Here is a 25916-nt window from a genome sequence, read left to right as displayed (position 1 = left end):
CGATCTTTCTGTGTAGCTCTGGCTGGTCAGGGACTCACTATGTAGCCTGAAACTCAGAACCTTTCTGCCTCTACCCACCAAGATTAAGGGTGTATGCAGTCAGGTCCAGTAAGGAGGAATTTTGATGTCTGCTTCCACTACACCTTTTCAACACAGAACTAGCGGTCTCAGAATAATTAGTAAAGAGAAGGGAGTTAAGAAAATCTAAGCAGGAAAGGGGGAAGTCATGTCACTTTTGTTTATCAGTTCTGTTGCTGTGGGTAGTAGCGTGACCAAGACAGGTAATAGCAGAAGGTCTATTTGGGTTTAATAGTGCCAGACAGGGTTAGAGAAAGGATGGTCAGGAAGCAGGACAACAAGTAGCGTGCGTGGTGGCTGGAACAGTATGCTGAGAACTCATATCCTCAAACACAATGGTAAAGCTGGGAGAGCAAACTCAAAAGAGCAAAAGGGCTTTTAATCTCGAAGTTCCCCTGCAGTGGCACACTTTCTTCAGGAAGGTTGCGCCGCTTAAAGCTCCCCAAGCATCTTCACCAACTGGCAACCAAGTGCAAAATATCAGAGACTGTTGGAGACATCTCATTCAAACCACGGCACTTAGACTTTGCATGCAGTGGTTTATGTGTCGGACAATGTAAAGTTGCTATAAAGGTAACTGTTAGAAATGATAATTCATTGGTTTCAAGTTACAAAAATCACTATATAAATGGTCAGCACAATCTTTTTTTTTTGTTTTGTTTTTGTTTTTTGGTTTTTTTTTTTGTTTTTTGAGACAGGGTTTCTCTGTAGTTTTTGGTGCCTGTCCTGGAACTAGCTCTTGTAGACCAGGCTGGCCTCGAACTCACAGGGATTTGCCTGCCTCTGCCTCCCGAGTGCTGGGATTAAAGGCGTGCGCCACCACCACCCGGTTGGTCAGCACAATCTTTATTCACCCATGGTGAACTTATTAAGGAACTGCCAAGGATGTAATCCTGTTAGCTACAAAGTCAAACAAACAAAGCACTTAAGATTAGTTTCACAAATAAAATGACACATCTTTTCAGTGAAAATGACTAAGTGACGAGAAATTGGAGAGAGTGCAGGAAGAGTGGGGAGAGCGAGACTCTCTAAAGCATAAATAGAAAAAGCAAATGTAGTCAATGTAGCAATAGTAAGCAGATGTTTATGCCCAATAAAGCAGGAAAATTACAAACAGAATCCATTCACAAACTATCTTCTTAGCTAACCAGTAGTATTCAGAATTTACAAGGAATAAACACCTCTTCATATCTAATGACAGAAATTCTGAATAAGAAAGTTTAAAATGGAAATTGTTTTTAATATAGAGATTTCAAAAGAAAACATACAAATTGCCACATATATTAAAAGTTTTGGACATCATTAAATCATTTGTGGATTTCCAAATTAAAACCACTATGAGTTTTTACATACTAATTAGAAGCTATATTGTCAGAATGACAAAAAATACCCTCTAGAATGTAAGGATGTAAAGAAATTAAAACTTATCTAAGACTTATGTGGATTGTAAATGAAAGTGAGCCATTATAAAAATACTAAAGAGGTTTCTTTAAAAACTAAAATTAGAAATAGCCACATATGGTGGCTATGCCTACGGAGGACTGCCACAAATTTGAGTCCAGCCTGGGCTATTTATGAGACACTGTCCAAAAATGACAAACAAAAATAGTATTACAGGACTCAGATGACCCGCTGTGGGGTGTATATCTGTATTATTCAGGGTTCTGTAGAGAACAGAACTTGTAGAATCTACATACATTAAAAGGGACATATTAGAGTATCTTACAGACTATGGTCCAGCTAATCTAGCAACGGCTGTCTTCTGACAGAAACTTCATGAATCCGATACTTCTTTTTTTCCACAGGCTGAATGTTTCAGCTGATCTGTCTATGCTGGAATTCTGAAAACTTAGGTTCTAATACCAGCGAAGGAATGCCTCAGCGCAGAATTGGGAACTTCCCAGTATGAGTGAGGACAAGTGGGAAAAAGCAAGAACTTCTTTCTCCCATTTTCCTTTCTGTAGGCTGCCACCAGGTGTGGCTCAAATTCAGGCTGGGTCTTCTGATCTAAAATGGTTTAGACTAAACAGACTCAGGGAAGGTCTTCACACTCAAATGATCCAATCAAGAGAACCCTTCACAGCTGTCCCCAGTTACTTAGGTTTTAATTGATTCTAGATATAGTCAAATGGACAGTCAGGATCAGCCATCACAAGTCCACCCTTGTCCACGTCAACTTGACACTCAATAATACCTTCTTATGTCACAATTAATTTCTAAATGAAAACAATAACCAGGTAATAATTATGCCTAATGTAATATAACTATCACATGTACTATTGTAAACATGTTATATACTTAACCAGGTTATAATTATGCCTAACAATATATGTCTCCCACCTACAACTGCAAACACATTATTTATTTTATAATAGGTGGCAATTTTCCTGAGGGATATTCTTTTAGTGTCTCATACCTTAAATATGATAACCATGAATATTATTTCAGTTGACATTATATTACACGACAAAGATATGGAGGAAAGAAAGCACAAATATTTGAATTTTGTTTGTGTGCGTATAAACAAACACATTCCTAACAAAATATGACAAACATACATATCAATTGTGAGCTTTGTTATTGCAACTGGTCATATGACCTTAGCTGGTATTTATAACAACTTTCCTCTAGTACTCATCCTAAATTTTCTCTATTCTCAGCAAGCACCTTATCATGTCTTTTTTTTTTTCCTGGAAACTCATACTTTCATTCTTGAAAGGTCTGTGCTCTTTGCCATCATGCGTGGATTAGGTTGTTGTGGTTTCCCATTGATTTTAATCAAAAGGCATGGTAACAACAAAAGATGCTCTAAAACATCACTTGCACTCCAGATGGAATCTTCCTACTTCCATTGTTGAGAAGCAACCCAATTTCTGCATTGGTAACCTGAACAAATTTCCCTTCCTAACACTGTTATTCATTTCTTAGCCTATTGGCATAATGGCATCAGAAGCCCAAAGTATCCTGGGGATTCTGAGCTTCCAGGTCAATGGAATGTTTCTTGTGTACCCAGCTAGGAGTACTCCTCCATCTGGAACCAAACCTTGGAGGCCTGCAGGTCTTAAGATCGAAAGAACAAGAAGCAAACATTTTTCTGGTGTGTCACTAGGGGGTGATAGTGAGTAGAACCATTCTTATGTCTGTCTATCCCTTGATCCTGGCCCATGAATACTGGCTGAGGGAGAAATCACACCATACATTATACACTTATTCCAAGCATAGAATGCTTTCTGGAGAATGCTGTTCCAGTCCTTCAGGTGCTACTTCCTAATTGGCACCGTAACTGTGTCTTCAAAAGGCAATTCTACCACTGTTTAATCAGGATGCTGGGGAATGTGATAAGACTGGTGAATTCCATGAGTGTGAAGCCAGTGTGGTACTCCTCTGACTATGAAATGAATTCCTTAGTCAGAAGCAATGCAGTGTGGAAAACCATCCTGGTAGATAAGAGAAGAAAGCTCTCAGATGGTAGTTTTGGCAGATGCATTATGTGTAGGGAAGAAAAATCTGTAACTAGATTAAGTTTCTATCCTGGTAAGGACAATGCACTGCCCTTTCTAAGAAGGAAGTGGTCCAGTGTAGTAAACCTACCACCAGTTCACTGACCAGTCATCCCAGAGAATGGTGCTATATGGAAGTTCAGTGAAAAGAGAGAAGCAGATCTGTCACACTAAAGCAACTGTAGCTAGGTCAGCCTTGTGAGTTAAAGTCTATGGCCATGCATAACCTTCATCTCTGCCATCATGGCCATCTTGTTCATGGGCCCATTAGGCAATGACAGGAATGGCTAGGGAAGAGGGTGACTACACAGAACAGGTCACCCTATCTACTTGATTATTGAATTCCTCTTGTTCTTAAGTCACCTTTTGATGAATATTTACATGGGGCACATGTATCTTCACATCCTTCACCCATTCAAAGAGATTTATTCCCATACATCTTCAACAAATGTCTTCCTCAACAATTTTCCCATCATGCTGCTTGCAAGTCCCTGAACTGCCAGCCAACCCGTGGGTTGAGCCCAAGAATCAGTAAACAAGAGCACATCTGACCATTTCTCCTCCAAGTACAAACATGTATACAAGCTGATGTTCTGCTCACTGCAGTGATTTCTCTTTGCTGGTGTCTCTCGTGGTTGTCCCAGAAAGGGGTTATAATACTGCAGCTGTTGGCATCTGTGTGGTGCCTGCATAACCTGTAGAACCGTCACTGAGCAATACCCTAATCCTCTCTTCCTTTGTCAGCTGAACACAGGGCACACCCATGAGGCTAGAGGTGCATGCTTGGAAGCAGGTAGCAATGTAAGAAGAATAGAAAGCACAGGCCTTTGAGTAACTTATTCATGTAACTTGCTTGTACCCTCCAGTCTTTCATGGGCCCAATCACATATATACCACTTCCATTTGATAATGGGTTGTTGCTCTACACATCCAACTTCATGACTTGGTTGGTCAGGTAATACAATGCTCATGGTGAGAAACTCAAGTAATATCTTTTCTTTCTTTCTTTCTTTCTTTTTTCCTTTCTTTCTTAGTATTTTCAAGATATGGTTTCTCTATGACTTTGGAGCCTGTCCTGGAACTAGCACTTGTAGATCATGCTGGCCTCAAACTCACAGAGATCCACCTGCCTCTGCCTCCCAAGTGCTGGGATTAAAGGTGTGCGCCATCACCACCCAGCTTTCAAGTAATATCTTAATTTGGTGACCCTATTGAAAAATGTTCAGTTTCCACCAAGGCCCCCTAGCAGACCAAGAGCTATCTCTCAAAGGAAGAACAGTTTTTTGCCGACGATGGTGAAGTTTTGCTCCAAAACCCTGAAGGCCTTCTCTGTGAGCCACCTATGCTACTGATACCTCATGTCCCATCAGGTCTGCTGGATCATATGGGCCAAGTGCCTACACAGCAGCCTGTACCTGCTGCAGAGCCATCTCCTGTCCTAGGACCCACTCAGAGCTAGCAGCTTTCATAGTTACTTGGTATATGGGCTAGCATAACATACCAAAGTGAGGAATATGCTCTCTCTAGAATCCAGATAGCCCCAGTAAGCACTGTACTTCTTTTTGTTGATGGGATGGACCAGATGCAATAACTTAACCTTCATCGTAGGAGAAATATTTCAACATACCCCATACACCATTGGACCCTTTGCAATTACACTGTGGCTAGATTGTTGGAGTTATTTACTGTCTGCCAATGTGTTGGTTCAGAGTAGTTTCTACCTCTTGCTCACTTTCTCCAATCAGTTGTAAAATTTCTCAACCAAATACTGCCAACCAAATGCAAGAACACATTTAAAAAAATCATCCACCATGATCTTCATCCCAGAGGTGAAAGGACGGCTTAATATATGTAAATCAGTTAATGTAATATAAACAGACTGAAAGACAAAAAGCACATGATCACTTCATTAGATGAAGAAAAGGCCTCTGACATAATCTAATACACCTTTATGATAAAAATCCTGGAGAGACTAGGGATACAAGAGACATACTCAACTTAATAAATACTATTTACGGCAAACCCACAGCTAACATTAAACCAAAGTAAGAGAAGCTCCAAGCATTTCCACTAAAATCAGGCTTAAGATAAGGTTGTCTACTCTCTCCTTACTTATTCAGTTTATTACTAGAAGTCTTCGCACGAGCAAGAAGACAGCTGAAAGAGATTAAGGAGGAAAAAGGCAGTATCTTCAACAAATGATACTGGTCAGATTAGCTGGCTACGTGTGGAAGAATGCAAATAGTACATACATAATAACCTGCAACAAAACTCCAAATGGGTCAAGAACCTCAACATAAGGATAGATGTATTGAATCGGATAGAAGAGAAAGTGGAGAATAGTCTTGAAATCATTGGCACAGGAAAGGAATTTCTGAACTCGACAATGATAACAAAAAAACACTAAGAACAATTAATAGATGGACCTCATGAAACTGGAAAGTTTTTATATGACAAATGGCACCATCATTCAGACATAGTGGTAGACTATAGAATGTAATGAGAAAAAAATTTTACTACCCGTCTGATAGAGGGTTAATATCTACTATATATGCAATATATATAATATATAGATCAAGAAAACAAAAACAAAACTGGATCTCAAGAAAACAAAAAACCCCATTATAAATGGGATATAGATGTAAACAGAGTTCTCAAAAGAGGAAACACAAATGGCTGAAAATCACTTAAAGAAATGTTCGACATTTCATAGTCATCAAAGTAATGCAAATCAGAACTACTTTGAGATTTCATCTTATACCAGTCAGAATGGCCAAGAGCATTTTTTTAAAAATGTTGGCTCATGTTGGTGAGGATGTGGAGTAAGGGGAACACTCATCCATTGCTATTGGGAGCACAAATTGTACAGCAATTGTGGAAATTATTTCTTGGGGAAGTTGGGAATAGATCTACCTCAAGATCCAGTTATACCACTCTTCAGCATATACCCAAAGGATGCATCACCCTACCACAGAGACATTTGTTCAATGATGTTCATTGCTGCTATATTTATAAGAGCCAGAAATTGGAAGCAACCTAGATTTATGTCATCAGATGAATTGATAAAGAAAATGTGGTACAACACAGTGGGATGTTACTCAGCTGTTTTAAAAAATGAAACTAAGCCAGGCAGTGGTGGCACATGTCTTTAATCTCAGTACTTGGGAGGCAGAGGCATGCAGATCTCTGTGACTTCGAGGCCAGCTTGGACTACTGAACGAGATCAAGACAGGCGGCAAAGCTACACAGAGATACCCTGTCTTGAAAAACAAATAAATAAACAAACAAACAAAAGAAACTGGCAAGGGTATTGTGCAGGCAGCCGAGCAGAGTTCCAGCCTGGAAGTTGCAATGCTGCCAATGCTGCCATAGCTCTCCCTGCTTGTCTCCAGTTGAAGCTGTTGCTGCTGCTGCTTTTGCTATAAGCTGGTCCTGTTCTCCCCAACAGTAAGATGTTCAGTGATGTGGACCAGGGCTGGAGGACCTAGGAGGGCTCTGACTCCTACTTCAAATGCATCATGTAGCTGCTGAACAAGGCTGCACTCAGCAGGGTACAGAAGAAGTGAGCATGGGTAAAGAACTCCTATACCGTGGGGACGCTGAGATTAGGGACCACCTGAAGCTGTTCCCACACTGCTCCTCCCCCTCACTCAACCGCTGTGAGAACAAGTGGAAGACGGAAAATGAAGAAGCAGGCACCCACGCTCCTCAAGCTGTAATCTGAGCTGGATCTCCTGGACAGCAGGGACCTGATGAAAGTACAAACTTACATGCATAATGTGGCCTCCCAGATGAGCACACTGGAGCAGGGCACCAAGGCCTACCTGAGCAGGGAGAATGAAGTGATGAACGACACCGCGTGCCATTTCAGTGAGCAGTTGAAGAGCTATGGCAACCAGTTGGTCATCGTGATGAACATGGAGAAGGAGCTGTCCAGCCTGGGCCTCCAACTGTTGCAGAGGGATATGGCTGCTGTCCCCACCACTCTCCCAGCCCCAAGCCCTGACAGTAAAGCTTAGGACATAGTTAGGGGGAAAGGCAAAGACCTAAACGAATATCGCAGCATACAGAAGAGCTTCTCAGACAAGGATCTTGCAAAGCCTCCTAAGGAGAAGCTGCTGAAGACAGAGAGCATCAAGGGCAGAATACCCTGCCCCAGAGTCAGACTGTGTGCCCTGACTGTGGGAGCTGAGAAAGTGGGCCATTTCCCACATTTGTCTGATGGTTGGAGTAGCTGTGACACTGACTGGTGCTTCTGGCACCTTCCAACATAGGAGGTGGTCACCCAGCTCCTTTGATAATAAAGCAAACCCAGCGCCATGCTGAAAGTGGTCAGGATATGCTAATGTGGTTCTGTTCCTCCTATTGTAATTATGAGCTCACCTGGGGAAGAGGCGTTTTCAGCCTACATGACAAAATGGACATATGCTGGATGTGACTTAAGTCATTCCCCACTACCTAGGAAACAGAATGCTAATGAAGTTCTTGATAACTTCCCCCTCCGTTTACCTTGATATAAAAGCTATTTGAAAAATAAACGCGGGGATTTCTGGATCGGAATAATTCCTGAAACTCCCTCCCAATACTGTTGTGTGAATTGTATCTTCATTTTTCCCACGCTTCTATGCTGGCAAGGAATTTTATGTTGGGGCTGGTCCTCGACAGCTGAGCTAGCAGCAGGCAGTGATCTGAGGTTCTACACTGAGCTGGCAGGAGGCCAGAAAGCATCCAAGGCCATGGCTAACAATATCCTCAGGGGCACTTTCTGGCTGGAGAAGCTACCATAAAATATGGAGGCCAAGCTTACTGAATCTAACTGGCAAACATGTCGAAGTCAGACTGCAGACGTGAGAAGGGGTCACCGTGCTCCGTGGCATCTTCAACATCACCATTGTCACCACTCATAGCTCCTGTCACTGTTCCCCAAACCAGTGAGCTACCTTTGCATCCAGAAGCCCCCAGCCAAGACAGAGAGGGTAGCTGTGACAGCTGTGGACCATAGCTATTGGTGCCATAAGGGTGCCTGGATGAAGGACGGTAATGGATTAATTAAAAAATGCTGAAGATCCCAAGTGGCTGCAGCAGGCAGTGGGCCACAGTGGGCCATGCTGCAGGTCCCCGAGCAGGGGCAGGCAGCAAGCCCCAGAGCAGCCAGTCCCAGGCAGGGACGGCACACAAGACCACACCATAGGTCTCCAAAGGCCAAAGGCGGCTGGTTCTGGGCAGTGGATGAGAGACAGATGGATAGACTTGACATGCAGACTGAGGCTGGATATTTATTTAGTGGGTTATGGAAAAGAAGGGGGAGAAGGAGAAGAGCAGAGAGAGGGGAAGACAGAGACAGAGACAGAAGTGGGGGAAGGGGAGAAGTGGGGAGAGGCAGAAGCTGCCACTTCAAGAGGGAGACAGAAAAGGACTCAGGCTACAAGCAGGAAGGAAGATCTGACTGCCTCAGCAGATGGGGGAGGGAGTGGACATGACTCGTCTCTTAAAGGGACAGAACATATCATTACAAGGACCTCACAGCTCAAGATGACAGGATCTACATTACCAACTGTTACTACGGAAACAGCCCAGTGGAATTTCATAACCTGGAGAATTTACAACAAAGTCAATGGAGTAACACGCACAAGCTATCCTACTTGATAGGCACAAACCATGTGTTGTATCAGGGTGCCTTCTCCCACAACCGTGCCTTAACTAGGAACGCCATCAAATGACCCACAGCACTGCTTCATGGTCGCCCTGGCACTGTTGCCTGCTGTAGTCTGTGAGGACACGGCACCCTGGAAATGGCATGGCCACTCAGTCATTGATTTCTCTGTGGATGAGTGTGGCATATGGGTCGTCTACTCAGCCCAGCCTGAGGTGATGATGTTGAGCGACCTGAGGCCAGGTGTGTGTCATGGATGTTCCTGCATGGATGCCAAAAGAGACCATGTTGTGACGCAGTGAAGGTGAAGACTGAATTGCTTCAGAGAGACCCCAAGCAGTTAGAGATGGCAGAGTTGTGGGGTACCTGCCGAGGAGAGCTGCTAACAGCATGTGGGACCGGGCCAAGAGAGAGGAGTGTGTTGCAGTTAACAGAGCTGCCCAAGGAGAGACTCAGAGTCTGGAGTTCTGAAGAGTGCATTGACATCAGACACAGAGATACAGAGTCTGGAGTGCACCCTGCTGATTTTTGGTCTTGCTTCCGTCCAGTATTTCCTCACTATGCTCTCTTCCCTCTTTTGGAATTGTTTCCTGGGGTGGGCAACCAGGGCCTGCATAGTTCTCAGTCATTCATTCTCTAGGTCCCATCTGTTCGCAGGCCTTTGTGTGTTATGTGGTAAATACGGTGCATTTCGGATTTCTCTCTTCAATGATTTCCTTACTGCTTAAGCTTTCCTTTAATTGCTTTCTCAAGTTGGAAGCTTAGTTGGGTGATGTCTTGCCCCAGGGTACCACTCCCTTTCTTCCATTTAGGACCAGGCTTTTCTTTACAGCTCCATTACTCTTCCTGGTGCTCACTCTGTCCTCAAACTGTACATCTTGTATTTTTACTTCCTCAGCTTGCTCCTTTTCCTCGTAGATCTGCAGAACAGTAACCACTAATAGACATCGGGCAGAGTCAATACTAAGCTGCTTTGTCCTGAACCCAATACTCTTCAATTTAGCCTCAGGTAGATTTGCTTGGACAAAGGCAGAAAGCAGCCACATTTTTTTTTCACCAAACTATCTCGAGAGTGGTCTCTAGGCCACTTCCTAATATTCCTCCCCTCTGAAACTGCTTGGCCAGGCCCTCACAGTGCAAATCACCCTCGGCACATCTTCCATGCTCCTAGGAGGATGGCTTAATGTGTTCAGTTGCTTTTCCAATACAAGATTCCAAAGTCCACATTCCACCAACAAGCAGCATGGTCTCCCTGTCACAGCAATAGCTTGCTCCTGATCCTTCTGTCTTAGTCAGTGTTCCATTGCTATGAAGAGACACCATGACCACAGCAGTTCTTGTAAAAGAAACTACTTCATTAGTGCTTCCAGAGGCCTAGTCGATAGTCATCATGGAGAGATATCATGGTGACATACAATTACACATGGTGCTGAAGTTGAGAGTTCTATATCTGGATCAACAAGCAGCTGGGAGAGAGAGAAAGAGAGAGAGAGAGTCACTGGGTTTGGCATAGTGGTTGGAAAACCATAATTCACCACCATTAACTGACTTCTTTCAACAAGACCACACCTACTCCAACAAGGAACAACCCATAAACCCTTTCAAATAGAGTCACTCCTAATGACCATGCATTCAAATATATGATTCCGGAATGTGAGGGGGAGTTCCTAATCAAACCACCACAATAACCAAGATTAGCCATCACCATACCTCCACCCACATAAAGAAGAATTAGTGTAAGGAAGGTATGCCTCTGCTGATGTATTTCCTTACTATTCCCAATAGTCAGGGCTTTACATTAACTGGTGTATTGTCATGTAGATGAGTAAAGAGGATAGAAGGTAGTTTATTTGGAGCCAGTTGTGAATGATCATAACTTAGGAACCAGGCTTAATTTTATATTGTTTATATTTGACATATTATATATAAATATTATTTATACTTATATGTTATATATTCTAATTTATATATGACATTTATATACTATATATTAAATATATGTGCATAAACTGTTATGTTACATATATGGTATATAAGTAATATATGTATGTATAACATAGTATTTATATTTACATGTATATAAAAATTAGACTGTTCCTTCAGCATTCTAACTTCTCTGCAGTTATTGAAGTTCCTAATCCGTCAGCCAGCCTTGGTGAAGGTGAAGGTCCTGGTCTTCACTAGAATTGTCAATCACAGTTGTCTTCTTATAGAAGACGAATTTAGAGGATAGAACTCAGGTCAGGCTCCATGACCTGGTGAGCCATCAACTAGTCCCTTTCTTCTTAGAAAACCCTTCTTATGGATACTTCTATTTGTCAAATGGTCTGTTTCTCCCAGTCCCCATCTGTTGACAGAGAATATTCTTGGTGTCACACAAAGAAACTCACAATGTTAAAGTAACTAACTCATTGAGACAATGTCTTATTGCAAAAACAGTACAATATGACCTAATATGGGCTTGCAAGTACACACACACAGTTTTTAATTCTGATGCAGACCAGGTGGTGACTCTGTTTTCCTCCTTGGCTGGGGTCTCATCTCACAGTCTTTCAAGATTGGCTAATTTTAAAAGAACAGGCACAAAGGATGGGAAGGGAACGGGAGGGGTTGGTTGATCATTCCAGGCTGTCAAGTCCTGGGAGTGAAGCAGAGCCTTAGTAAGGGAGATTAAAATATTTGCACACAAGTGAAACTTGATCCTAATTAGTCTTAACCAATAAATACTAGGAGTCAGATATTGGGGTAAAAGCTGAAAGATCAGTGAGATACAGCAGCAGCCACCACAGACGCCTTTCCTCTCCAAACCTTCAAACTGAAAGGGCACAGAGATCCTGTCTCCACCCTCTTTATCACTTCTACTCTCCACCCAGCCTTATCACTTTCTCTCTCCTGTCTATACAGACCTCCAGACCTCTATGGTTAAATAGTGACCAGCTCCACCCTCTGGTCTTCAGGCAAGCTTTATTTGTCAGAACACAAACAAAATATCACACAACATACAAGCTTTACAAATATTTGAAATACTATGCACAACTATTTACAAGATGGGGAAGATTTAAGCACTACTGGGCTCTTGGTGGCAAGTTACCCTTGATAGAAACAAACATTTATTTCACATTTAAGATGCTTCTGAGTCTTTACATCTTTATAGTACTGAATGCATAAACATACTATACTGTAAATACTTAGGTATTCTTTAATAGTCTAACTTTTTAAAATGGTTGATGTTAGTATTCAAGCTCTTGATATAAACAGTTCATTGAGCAAAAGCCTCTTCTATAGACCCTTCCTACTGGGCTCAACCCTTTGTCTTGAGATTTCTTTGCTGTGGCCATCCTGGGAAGAGGAACAAAAATACATAACTAGGTGTGGTTTTCTTGGTCATTCTTGTTGTTTCAGTTCGTGTTCTGAGGTGGTCCAAAGAAGCTCTTACTCTTGTCATCCGTGGCTTGAACGGCTGTCACCTCTCAGTCTGAAGAAGACTCTTTCCTTGAGGTTTTTCCTTCCTGGCATTCAAGGTGACTCCTTAGGAAGTGTTAGAGACAGTGATTTATTACTGGTCCTCCAGCCAGAGTACAGGAGACTGTCAGATGCGAAATCATGTGAGTGATGCCAAGCTTTCCTTTATCCAGTGGGTCCAAGGGAAAAGAAATGTTTCTAAGCAACTCTTTCATTAATAGCATAGCATATTTTGAAATTCTATTTTAAAGTTGCTGCTAGTATTTAGACATGTAATAATATAATAAAACTGTGTTTTAGCCTTTTCTTTTTCTTTTCTTTTTCTCTTCTTAATGGCTCTTCTATTTCCAGGCTGTCTGAACTTTGACCTCAAGTAGTCAATCCCTTTTCCTCAGCCTCCTGAGTAGTATAATTACAGGCACACTTTACCATGCAAGTCTTTTATCTTTTCTTCTTTTTAAAATGAAGCAGCATTACTTAACTCTAATTAGAGTATCATTGCTAGGTATGGTGTGCATAATGCTTGTGTTCCCAGGACTGGGAAAGAGGACTCTGAGTTCAAGGCCATGAGAAAAGCAAGGCCACCCTGGTCCACATGATCAGAGCCTATTTCAAAAGCAAACGCAACTTTTAAACAAATTGAAATCAGGGCTTAATATCACACATGTTGATCCTGGTACTTGGAAGTCTAAGCTCTGAGAATCACCCAGAGTTAGAGGCTAAACTGGGTTGTGCCGGGAGATCTTATCATCTCACAGTCAAATAGAGTCAGTCAATCAAGTAACCTCATGGGAGAGAGCCTACTAGGTGCCTACCTGTGAGACATGCACAAACATGCTTGGGGTGGGGGTGGGGAGAAAGAAAAGAAAGAGTTGTCATTGCCATCATATCCGGGGTGCCATGGCCGTCAGCATTCAGGCGGAATGCTTAGTCACCCCAGGAGTTAGCATTTCGGGGTCCACAGCTGTGCATGAGCCATTAGTATTCAGGCAAATTGCCTAATGACCCTAGGGACTTTATGTGCATGGTCAGCGTGGCCATGTAATCTCTATATATGCATGGCATGGCTATGGAAGACCCTCTACGCATGCACTGAACGACCTTTAAAAAGCGGATGCACTCGCCCCACGACCCCTTTGCCATGTTTCTTTCAGCAGGCTTGTATCCCCTTTCCTTTTTCCTTTCCCTACCCTTTATAAATAAAATGTCCATAGCACATTTTTATTTTTACAAAATTTGCAATTATATCATCTATAAATGATTTTCCCCACAAAATTGCAGAAATGTATTTTTGGCTTTTTTTATTTTTGGTTTTTCAAGATAGGGTTTCTCTGTAGCTTTGGAGCCTGTCCTGGAGCTCTCTTTGTAGACAAGGCTGGCCTCGAACTCACAGAGATCTATTTGCCTCTGCCTCCCAAGTGCTGGGGAACACTTTTCTTGCATTAGTGCACTGGCTAGAACTTTTCCATTGAGAAGTTGAAGAACATTTATGCATGATTTGTTCCTATTGGCTCATAACATACTTTAATTGGCTAAATATGACGTTTGTTGCATATTTTTTTATGAAACAGCCCTTTCAAATTTTAAGTGAGTTTTAAAAATATGGATGGATATTGAATTTTACCTAGCAGGTTGCATATTGTGGAACTAATCAAATGAAGACATCTAGAGTTGAAGTTTTCCTTATAGGAATAATTCTTCATTAATACAGTTCATAGATTGTTATAATTTTACTATATTTTCTGTGCTCTTTAATCCTTCCTACATCTCTATTCTTATATTATCCATGTGGCAGTTTGAATTCTCATTGGCCTCCATAAGCTCATAGGGAATGGCACTATTAGGAGGTGTGGCTTTGTTGCAATAAGTGTGGCCTATTTGGGGGAAGTGTGCCACTGTGGGACTGGGCTTTGAGTCTCATATGTGCTCACCATGCCCAGTGTTTCATTTCACTTCTGGTGTCCTATGGGTCAAGATGTAGAATTCTCAGCTCCTTCTCTAGCACCATGCCGGCCGGCATGGTGCCATGTCCCACCACAATAATAAATAGACTTGAACCTCTGAACCGTAAGCCACCATAATTAAATATTTTCCTTATAGGAGTTGCCATGGTCATGGTGTCTCTTCACAGCATCAGAAACCCTAAGATAATCCATTTGAGATCATCATCTCTCTGACACAAACTTTTAGATTTCTATTTTAGGCATTTTACCCTGTGTTGGAAACAGATTATTTTTCTCCTTTCGGCTTCACAAATCTAGGTTCACAGTTATTTTTCTCAGTGTTGCCAGAATAGGTTAGGGTCTCAGCTTTTGAAGAAACCCGTATTTTGGACCCCACAGATGGCAGGAAGCAATGGCACTGATTCAAAAGCTAGCAATCTTGGTAAGGTAGCAGAGCTACTTACTTTGTAGGTGCACCTTGAGGTGGCTCTGGACCTCTCAGGAGTTGATGAGGAGGCAGGGGAGAGGCAGGACAAAAGGCTTGTGTGCTCACCCATGCCCTCGCCATGTAGCTCATTCTCCTACTGCTACTACTGCTGCCACCACACTGTTTCTACTTCTCCTCTTCCTCCTCCCCCTCTTTTTCCTTCCTCCTCCTCCATTTTTCTTCCTCCTTCTCCTCCCATTTTCTCCTCCTCTTCCTTTTATCTTCTCTCTCTCTCTCTCTCTCTCTCTCTCTCTCTCTCTCTCTCTCTTTCTCCAGAGCATGGCAATAGAACTTCACCTTCCAGGGTTTGTAGTCCTCTTTAGGCATGATACTTTTCTACGCATTGGAACTCACAGCAGTTTACGACAAAGCTCTCTGTTAGTTAACACACGGAAGTAAGGTCTACCAGGAAGTATTGCAGAGCCTGCCAGCTGTTCCTTTTTCTATAAGTATAAGGTTTAGCAGTTAATGTCTTCGCCCTTTGCATAGGGCTCCTCTCGATGGTTTTCAAAGCCTGGTGAAAGGACAGGGATACAAGTGAACTTGGAGAGGCAGATAGGATGTAAAAGGGGGAAGTCAGGAGCTGCTCAGGGCAGCTCCAGAGGAGTGACGCTTTTTCCTCAGCTCCAAGGAGGCACAAGTGCCAAGGTATTCTCTGTTCTTGCTAGTGAGAAGTCAGTTGTGACACAATAGATAAATTGTATCAGCAATAAAAGGTTGGCTATAGGAAACTACAACAGTATTTCCTTCATGCTCTTGTGAAAACGGATGTGTAAGAAAATTACATTTTGAATTTCTCATAAAATACAAGATGAAGCTAAAAATTAGTAAATATCTAAAGAAAGTAAATCTCTTAAAGATTTCATTTATTTCCACAATACCAAAAATGGGGAAATTAAAAATTTTTTTTTCAAAAATGTAAGTAGCTTTCATTAAGTTGATTTACCCTTTGGGAAAGGGAATGGAAATTAGAATGGTTTTCTTTATTGCCAGCTTGACTGGCTTTGGAATGATCTCAGATACACCCCTGGGTGTTTGCTGAGAGGTTCAGTAGAGGACGGAAGATCCATCCTGAACGTAAGCAGTTCCATCCCATAGGCCAGGACCCAGGACTGAATTAAAGGGAGGATGAAAAGCCAGCAGAGGGCCAGCATTCCCCTCTCCCTGCTGTCTGTTCTATATCCATGCAAACAGCGAGCCCTGAACAATACTTCCTTGAATTTATTCCTTGTTAGGTATTTGGTCCTAGCAAGGAGGATAGCAGCTGACATCGGAACGTAGACTGTGATATTCTTTAGCTATGCCTTCCATATCCATTTCCCTGCCACCTTTTCATCATTCTACATCAGTATGGGAAAACTTGGGGCCTGTGAGTTAGCGAAGCCTTTCTCTGTTAAACTGAGCCGTAATTTGGGGAACTAGGGTGCTGGAAAAGCCATGGCCACCAAAGACATTGCAGGCCAATAACTTCTCATTCCTTTCTTTAGTGAACGTGAAGGGACACTAGTCTCGGGGACAACTGGAGGGTGCGTTTTAGAAAGGATTTTGTTACTGGTGACAAATTAAAAGACAGGAAAGAAGCAGAGCTCCTGTATTGCAAAATGATTCCTAAGAAAGGGTTGTAACCAAGGGTCCTATTGTAGGGGTTGATAATCTGGGTCATGGAATGGGCCTGGTTGGTCAACTTGTCACATTCTTGAGATATTCATGCACCTTTTCATCTGTGTTTGCTAGTTTTTGTCAGCTGAACAAGAACCTATACCACATACGTAAGAGTTCAATCTCCTGGGACTCACATGGTAGATAAGAGGATTGATTCTCACAAGTTACCTCCAACGTACTGTGGCAGGTGGACAGGAATACATAGCCCCCTCCCCGACACACACGGGATTTTTAAAAAGGGCAAGTGAGAGAGATGGTATGCAGCTGAATGGCTGATGATAAGTATATGGTGTTTTGTTCGGGGCTATTGGACTCTCTAGAAAGTGTCCAATAATTCATTTTGTGAGATATCCCCGGGGTATTCTTTTCTCACAACTGACTCCGTTACAGGCATTTTGTGTTATATGTAGGTCCCAGCACATTTGGAAGTTGTTGCCCATCTTTTGGGTCTTAAACCTTCTTAGTAAAAAGCTAAAGCTGAATTGTAAGTCATGATAGCCACCTGGTAACAGTAGACACATCTACGGAGAAGAATGAAGGGGTAACAGCCAGCCGGTCACAACTGCTCTGGGCTCCTCCTCCCTTAGAACCTGCATCCTTTTATTAAGGTTCCCTCTTTACAGACAATAATGTCATGGTTTTGGAAATGAACTCAGGCCACCACAATCCTCATTCCAGAAGCGTTATTATTGGGAGGTGGCTTAGGCACTTCTCAGAAGCTAATTAGTTGCTGCATGGCTTATCATGCTGAGATACTGCTGTGATTCATGGGTATTTATCTATCACAACAGGGTTTGCTAATGCTGTTTGGTTATGAAATTGCTTATGCTTCTGACTCGAGCCTTTGAAAGGGCTTTCAGCAGTTCGTGGAAGGCAGCTTCTGCGTTCCCTCTACGCAGGTGGTGAGTCAGCTTGCCGCTGGGGATGCTCTTGCACAGCGGTGACCCAGGTGCGGTGTCTCGGTCATGCTTCTCAAGTCAAGCGTGATGACAGGTTCCCTTGATGTATCCTTATCTTTTTAAGAATTTAAGCTTTTAATACCAGGAAACAACACCAACATGGATTTCTGTGGTTATATTTACTCTAGAAAGATATTGATGTTTGATGTAACTCTTCAAGTTAACTTCGTATGTTTCATTTGGACTATTAACATTAGATGAGGGAGCTGAGGAGTTGACTTGGTTAGTAATATGCTTGCTAAATAAGCTGAGAACCTGTATCCCTAGTATCCTTGTAAAAAAAAAAACCTGTATGTGGTACATACCTGTCCTCTTAGTGCTGGGACGGCAGAGGCTGGTTGATTCCAGAGTCTTACTGGCAAGTCAGTCTAGCCAATTGGTGAGGTTTAGCGTAAGAAACTGTCTCAAAAATATAAAACTGTGGAGAGCTATCTGCGAAGACACCTGACACCAGACCTCCACCCTGACCTCTCCATGTGCACACACACGAATATGTGCACATACAAGATAAACACACACACAGCATAAAATAAAATTTGATATTGTATTAGATAGAGATTTTATGTAGTTAATAAATTCAAATAGAGGGAAAAATAAAATTTTTCATAGACTGCTCCTTAAAGTTTTGCCTCATTCACATATATATTTCAGAAACATCTAACTCTTAATTTTGGAAATATTAGGCTATCATCTTTAGGTTACAACAGGGCAGAAATATGAGCTTCAATACACTGTCTTTACAACAGATGTTGTATGAATAATAAAGTTATTGCTTATGTGAATGCTCTTGTGTTTTGTTGAAATCTATAGTTAAATTATACAAACACATCATAGTGATTCAAACAGACCCTCACATTTGCTGGTTTTACTTAGCAGTCCTTCATTAGAGCATTGAGAATTGTCTCTGGACAGATGCTATTTATTTCTGAAGAGTGGAAATGGGTTTTAGGGTAACTTAATAATAACTGAAATGTCTGGGGCTTTTCAGGACTGAGCTTTATGCTGTTTTGGAATCTATAAATCAGCTGCTTGCTTGGGTTGCTTCATTAATAGCAGACTGTTGATTGACAGGGCTTGCATGTGATGTATGAGCATTGGAACACAGTGAGTGGAGTGAGCATCAGGTTCCTCGTTCTCCAATTTCATAGAGCTGTTGGATGTATGCTCACCATTTGTCTAGCTCACAAGACAATTCATTGTACTCAGTTCCCATTTTTCCTACAGATTGATCTAATCTCTTTAACATGCTACCTGGTGGCAGGAAATCATACTGCAGGGAGAAGGGAAAGAAAAGAGAGACCACATTCTTCAAAGATAAAATGTTTCTGAGCTATTTTCTCAGGATCATGTTCTCAGCAGAGGTGTGCCCCTTCATTCTTAAATAGCACTGAAGAAAAGTTGACGACATGAGCCCCTGAAACCACTTTGATATTAGCATCTGTGTTATATTCTGAAAAACAAAACCGAACTCTGTGTCAGTTTCTGCAACTTGTATTTGCTTTTCATTATCAAATACCTGTTGATAGAGAAACTTTTAGACATATGCTCTGATATTCAAGGATAAGGTACCATTTACCATTCACCGTCTGACTTTCCATCCAACACTGCCCTAAATACAGATTTTTTTTTTCAGGATGTGGCTCTCAGCGTTCTTCTCACATGTCCTTTCTGAGAGTAACCTACTGCTGCTATCACAATTAGGTGTATTGTTCACACAATCACCTTTGGAACCCTGCATATTTGTGTGACTTCCAGCTTTTCCTACCCTAGTCTCAGTTTGAAGCTGTACTTAAAGAAATGTTGTCCTACAATTGAAAGCATTCAGAGCCCTTGAAAATCAGTCCGGGCCTTGCAGGGAACAGCAAGTAGGTTGTAACTTAGCAGCTCTCAAAATATGTCACCCCCACATCCACCCTCAAAGCTGAGTTCTTGTTTGCATTTTTTTTTCCCAGACCCATCCCAAGTGTCTTCCTTAAAACTTTCTCCTGTCTTTTTTTTAATCTGAATTTCTCTCCACAAATCAGGTTTATTTTGTCTTCATATATTTTTCTATTTCCCACATTTTCTTTTTGTCTACAATGACATAATATGCGATCTAAGCTGACAAGGCCAGATTCTCCAATACAGGGGGAAGAAGGAAAGAGGCGAGCTATCTTGGCAGACTCTGAATTGAGCTGCACAGGCAGGCTGCTGGAACACTACATGTAGCTAACCTATACCCCCAGCATCCTCAGGGAGCTATACTTAACAACCTGCTGCATACCTCACGGGCCACTTCTGAGTTCAGCTGTCTCAGACTTTATCTTGTACTTCAATCTGATCATGGCTAGTATTGACTACCTTCTGTATTCAAGTGCTTTACCCTGCTAATCCACTGAGATATCTCAATCTCTTTGAAGGACTTTTAATCTCCTTCCATAGATGAGAAATTGGAGGCCTAAAGAGGTTAATTAACTTGTATTGACTTACCCAGCTCGTAACTGGTCTGGTGGGTTTTGAAACCTATTGTTCCTGAACCCATTGTCATCCGTGGTGATGGGCTAGTTTAGTGTGTGCCATTAAAGTTGGGTTCTGGCCCCTGTTAGGTTCTTTGACTCACTGTGTTCCCCAGGATAATGTCCTCTGTGAAGTGGGGTGATTACATGCTCTCAGTGGAGATGGGCTGAGGAAAAGGGCTGTAACCATGACATGGACAATTCCTAACTAACAGAATTAGGCAGTTTTAACAGCAATACTGTTAAATAATAATTATGGGATAGATTTGCAGGGCTCTTTCTAACTCTATCTATCAATGGCTTTAAGGTTTTCTAGTTCTCTGGTCTCTTTCTCAGCTGTCCTCTGTTACCTTCAGCACTCTGGTATTCATTTGAAGCCATCAAACTTTCTAAAGGCCTGAGGGCATGTCTGCATTTCTAGTCCTGTAAAATCTGTGGTATGGAGACAAGAATGTATTGCTTAAGTGTGTGGTTCTGATTTCCCATGTTTTGTGGGTTATGTGGCTAAACACAGATCTCTGGGTAAGAGAGAAATGGAATGATTGTTTATAACTAGACCAGTATATAAAATTCTCAATCATAAATTAGTGCTTATTTATAAAATTTTATGGAAATGGTTCCATAGTCAAAGAAATAAGGAGAATAAACAATCAACTTGTTGATATTTTTTGAAAATGTTTATTTCTCAATTCCACAGAAGGCATTTTAGAGTAGTCTGTGCTGCACTAATAATTGAATTGCTGCCTGGCCCATTATCTCTAGCCTCTTATTGGCTAACTCTCACATCTTGCTTTAACCCATATCTAATAATCTGTGTAGAACCACGAGGTCGTGGCTTACCGGGAAAGATTCAGCATGTCTGACTCCAGCGACTTCATGGCGGCTCTTTGCTTGCCTTCTTCCTCCCAGCATTCTGTTCTGTGTTCCCCGCCTATCTAAGTGCTTGGCCCTATCAAAAGGCCAAGGCAGCTTCTTTATTCAACCAATAAAGTTGTTGTAGAAGGAGTGGTGGGCCGTGTTCCCGCCCGCCACCCGACTAGCTTTACCCAAAATAATTACATGAAAACTGTATTCATTTAAACACTGCCTAGCCCATTGTCTCTAGCCCCTTATTGGCTAACTTTCACATATTGATTCAACCCATTTCTAATAATCTGTATGTCACCATGAGCTCGTGGCTTACCAGGAAAGATTCAGCATGTCTATCCCTGCAGCTTCATGGCGACGGCTCTCTGTCTCTGCTTTCTTTCTTCCACAATTCTGTTCTGTCTACTCCACCCATCTAAGGGCTGGCCTATCAAAAAGGTCAAGGCAGTCTCTTTATTAACCAATGAAATTAACACATAGACAGATGACCCTCCTCCATCATGAAATCAACACAAATACAGAAGGACCTCCTACACCACACTAATACTACACTAAGATGGGGATGATTTAGTTTAATACTCCTTCTAGCTTATGTTGTAAAGCTTCTAAACCATAGGTGTCTTTACATATGGTGGCAGACACTAAAGGAGCAAGGAGCACCAGGAAAGCTTAACTGCTTGTATATTTGCTTCAATGCAGTGAATTTTCCAGGTTTTTGTTGTTGTTTGTCTATTTATTCTTGCTGTCTGACTCAAAGATGTATAAGGCTAATTAAAACTTAACAAAAGGTAAAATTGGTAAGGTTGCAGACTGCTATGATATCATCAGGGAGTTTAGTGAAGTTGAAAACACTGGGTGGAAGTGGGCCTCTGTCTAGAGAAGGAAGAAAATGAGAGAGAATAGAGCTCCAGGGTACTATCAATTAGTTTGCAGTACTTATGTGAGAGAGAACTATGTGATTTATGTTGATGACGGACAAATAGAAACTGCTGATGAATTGAGGAGAGGGATGGCTTAGTGGTCATGTCCAGTCTGCATGAATCCCTGGGGTCCATCTCTGTCACTACGGACAATCAGTTGTCGGTTGAGAAGTGCACGTATGACTGTCAGCGACTGCATACAACTGTCACTGAATATGGAAGGTGGTAGATTCAGGGGCCCTGAAATGCAAGGCCCCTGGACTGGAAGTGTCAGTTTTCTGGGTGCTTTCTTCAGTACAAACCGGTCCCTTAAAAACAGTTCTACATGGGTCTGTTGTGCAGTTTTGATGTTCAACCTAAGCACTTTACTGACCACATCCCCAGCTCCATTACACTCTCTCATAAGTGGCTTTTAGACATAAAGCAAAGAAAACCAGCCTACAATTTCCCATTCCAGAGAACCTAGAGAGCTATGAGGACCCTGAGAGAGACATACATGGATCTAATCTACATGGGAAGTAGAAAAAGACAAGATCTCCTGAGTAATTGGGAGCATGGGGACCATGGGAGAGGATTGAAGGGGAGGGAAGAGGAAGGCAGGGGAGCAGAGAATAATGTATAGCTCAATAAAATCAATTAAAATATCATCTGTGTTTCAGAACTGCAGATTCCTAAGCATTCCATCATTTTAAGCTGCCTCAGAAATATACGAGTGGGCAATTGCATGACTTGACTTAATAAAACATTCTTATCAGTAAATCATTTTAAAGATTTGCTATGTCTCTTCTAAATAAAGACTTCGAATGGTTGTTATAAATTCTTGAATAGTATTTTATTCTCACTGTTGTCTGATTACATTTCCATATAGACTAAAATAATTTAGCAATTGCATCATTTCTCTGGAACATAATTTTATATCTACAGTCTGTAAAATTGTAAACCATATTTATCCCATTAATGTCCTTGTAGGACTGTTCATACGCTTCTGTATGTGGGCTTTGAAAGATAGTGTGAGCTAAGAATTTGGGAGGTAGAGGCAGGAGGATCAGAATTTCAAAGTCATTCTTACTTACCTACTGCTTTCATGACCAGCTACATAAGACCTCACTAAATAACATAAACCAAAAATAAATTATTTTAAGTAATAGTATAGAAAAGCAGTATTCGGAGATTGGAACCTCACATACTTCTTTACTTATATGCAGTACTCCCATGTCAGTCACAAACAAAATCTTGAGCATGTAATAACCGGAGTCCAGAGTGGAGTGAAAGCTTGAATCAATGTGTGTGTTTTAATCCAGCATGGGTACGTGTATTGACGGCTGAGCTTGCCTGGATGTCTCATGGTTGCTTTGGTTCTTCCCTGCAGGCCTTGCTTCCATGACAGTGCCCGTGTACATCGCTGAGGTTTCTCCACCCAACTTGCGAGGTCGATTGGTCACCATCAATACTCTCTTCATCACAGGAGGACAGTTTTTTGCAAGTGTGGTTGATGGAGCCTTCAGTTATCTGCAGAAGGATGGATGGAGGTTGGTAAATAGTTCTTACCTTGGATTCAGATAAACTACAATGCTGAGGCATTGGAAAAATTGAGATATCTTGAATCATTGTAGTTAATGTCTAAGTAGGTGGCATTCAGCAAAATTGAAAGTAGTCAAGTAATATTTATTTTCATGATAGACAAGAAATCTCCCATTAATAATTGCAGAAGACTGGCTTTTATAAAGCATTTTGGTGATATTTCTCATACTGTGTCTAGTCTTTCACACATTTAATAATGTAACAGATATACGTGGGGGTTTTGAGTTACAGGAGTAGCTGTTTATAAATTGCAGATGTAATTTTTGGGGAGGAAGAAAAAGCATTCTCATAGTAATATAAAAAGGTATCTATGTAAAATTAAAATATAAAATTATTCCTAGATCATAATTTGAATCCAAATAATTGAGAATGATAATATGAAGATAAATGTTAGAGCTAAATATCTGAATCATATTTGTAAAAACAAATTTGTGTTAAAGCTTAAAGATGAGGGCGCAGGATTTTTATTTGTTGCTTTATAGTGTTTGAAATAGCAGATTCGTCTAAGCATTCCAGGAAATTGTTACTAAAGGCACATCAGGCAATGCAGTGTTGTTTAACTTATCTTTGTGTCTTTGCTTACTATAACAAATACTCTTTCAGCATGAACTATGTGAGAATGTTCTGTAAAAATATTGACTGAGAGACTTGGGTCCTCGCTTCTACAGTGTTTGTGACGTTCAAGCAACTCAAGGGGATGGTTCCCGTGTGGTGGGGACAGGAAGACCTGAACTGCTTTACAAACAGTTGTATGGCTTAGGATACATTGTGACAAAGTTTTTTGAGAAGTCCCTTGAAGTCAGTGAGGGTCTGCCTCTCTCAAGGCTCACTCAACCAGATACACAACTAGAATAAAGATCTGCTCCCTAGCTTTCTCTTGCAAGAGTTGGTCTCTACAGGCTTTGACATTGCTGGGAAATTGCTGTAAAATCTTTGTTCTTTCTTCTCTACTCTGTCGATGAAAAGAAAGAGGAAGTTTGTTGCTGCTCCTGTTTTAATTTGGTATTTTTAGCTTCGATTTGAAACTTACAAGTCAATGTTTACATGTACAAATACAACTCTAAGTCGCCTATTTCATTTTGGTAAACTTTTATTGTGACCAATATAGATATATATTGAAGTACATAATATCTATAATATTCAGGCCACATTTCTACCGAAAGGCTGACCACTTAACATTTTTTCAGTAGTGGTTAGGATCTCAAGGAGGATCATACAGTAAAATATTTTTGAGTGTGGGAGACTTCTGAAAAGCTGGTGTCACTGGGGCAAGCCTTTTATTACCCCTTAATGGTGGGCGATAAAATCCAACCCAAATCCAAATCTGTCTTCTACTGCTCCTTTATTGCCTACAGACCTGGGACAAATCATGCTGGCCCTTTGCGCTTAATTTCTTACCCAAAATGTGGAAGCAAAAAATAAAGCAGTTAACTTTGTGAGATCATTATAGAAACTAAAACATATTCCTAGCATCTAATCCAGTGTTTGGTAAACAGTAGGCACTTCATAAATGAGTTTCATAGTTCTCTACTGTTCTGATGCGTGAGTGCCACTGTTACTATGTCACAAAAGAAGCTAAAGGAAAACAAACGCTTTGTGGTCTGTATTTGCTTGCGGCTGAGGGTGTAGCATAGGGTGATAGAGAAAATCCCCAGAGAGGGAAGATGACTGTAACTGTTGTAGGTACATAATCCTAGCCCCAAATCCAAATCGGTCCTTCAACTGTTTATTCATTACCTACAGATCTGAAACAAAGTGTGTGATCCGTCTGAGCTTAATTTCTCCCCAAACATGTGAGAAATTGACCATACCTTATGTTGTGGGTACCTAAGGAAACAAATACTAGAGAAAACAGCTGAATTTCTAGTACCTAGTGTTATCAGCTGGATATGGAGGCATCTTTTTTAAACTGAAAAATTATAGGTGAACTGTAATTGTATTTTCATTATTTTTATTATTGAGATAATATATTCATATCACTTCTTCATTCTTTTCCCTTCCTCTAAAATCCTCCTGTATACCCTCCTTTGTTCTCTTTCAAATTCATGGCCTCATTTTTTCATAAATTGTTACATATATGTGTTTGTATACATTACTAAATACATAAATACAACCTCCTCAGTATATATGTTACTGGCACATATATTTTCATAGCTGACCACTTAATATTGAGTAACTAATTGGTGTGCTCTTCCCTGGGGAAGACTATTTTCCCACTCAGCATTCCTGAGTTGCCTGTAGTTCTTTATGCACGGTTGCAGCCTGACGCCCTTTCCCCCATCTGCTTCAGCATGTTTCTCGATGTCGTC

General features: G+C 41.3%; 1 protein-coding gene and 2 pseudogenes across 1 annotated transcript in view; all 3 read left to right on the top strand.

Moving 5' to 3' along the window:
• Slc2a13 (solute carrier family 2 member 13) overlaps positions 1-25916 on the top strand; it is a 322976-nt gene that overhangs the window by 35681 nt on the left and 261379 nt on the right. Inside the window, exon 2 of the mRNA XM_085678796.2 lies at positions 23396-23555. Within this exon, the coding sequence (XP_085534922.1) occupies positions 23396-23555 (160 nt within the window). The remainder of the gene's footprint in view (positions 1-23395; positions 23556-25916) is intronic.
• LOC148119002 (olfactomedin-like protein 2A pseudogene) lies at positions 6406-8129 on the top strand (annotated as a pseudogene).
• LOC148119001 (olfactomedin-like protein 2A pseudogene) lies at positions 7952-9635 on the top strand (annotated as a pseudogene).

The sequence above is a fragment of the Myodes glareolus genome, chromosome 19, assembly GCF_982192425.1.
Source record: "Myodes glareolus chromosome 19, mMyoGla1.1, whole genome shotgun sequence".
NCBI classification, from domain to species: Eukaryota; Metazoa; Chordata; class Mammalia; order Rodentia; family Cricetidae; genus Myodes; species Myodes glareolus.
The sequence above is the reverse complement of the archived record's forward strand: the minus strand, read 5'-3'. Positions and strand labels throughout refer to the sequence as shown.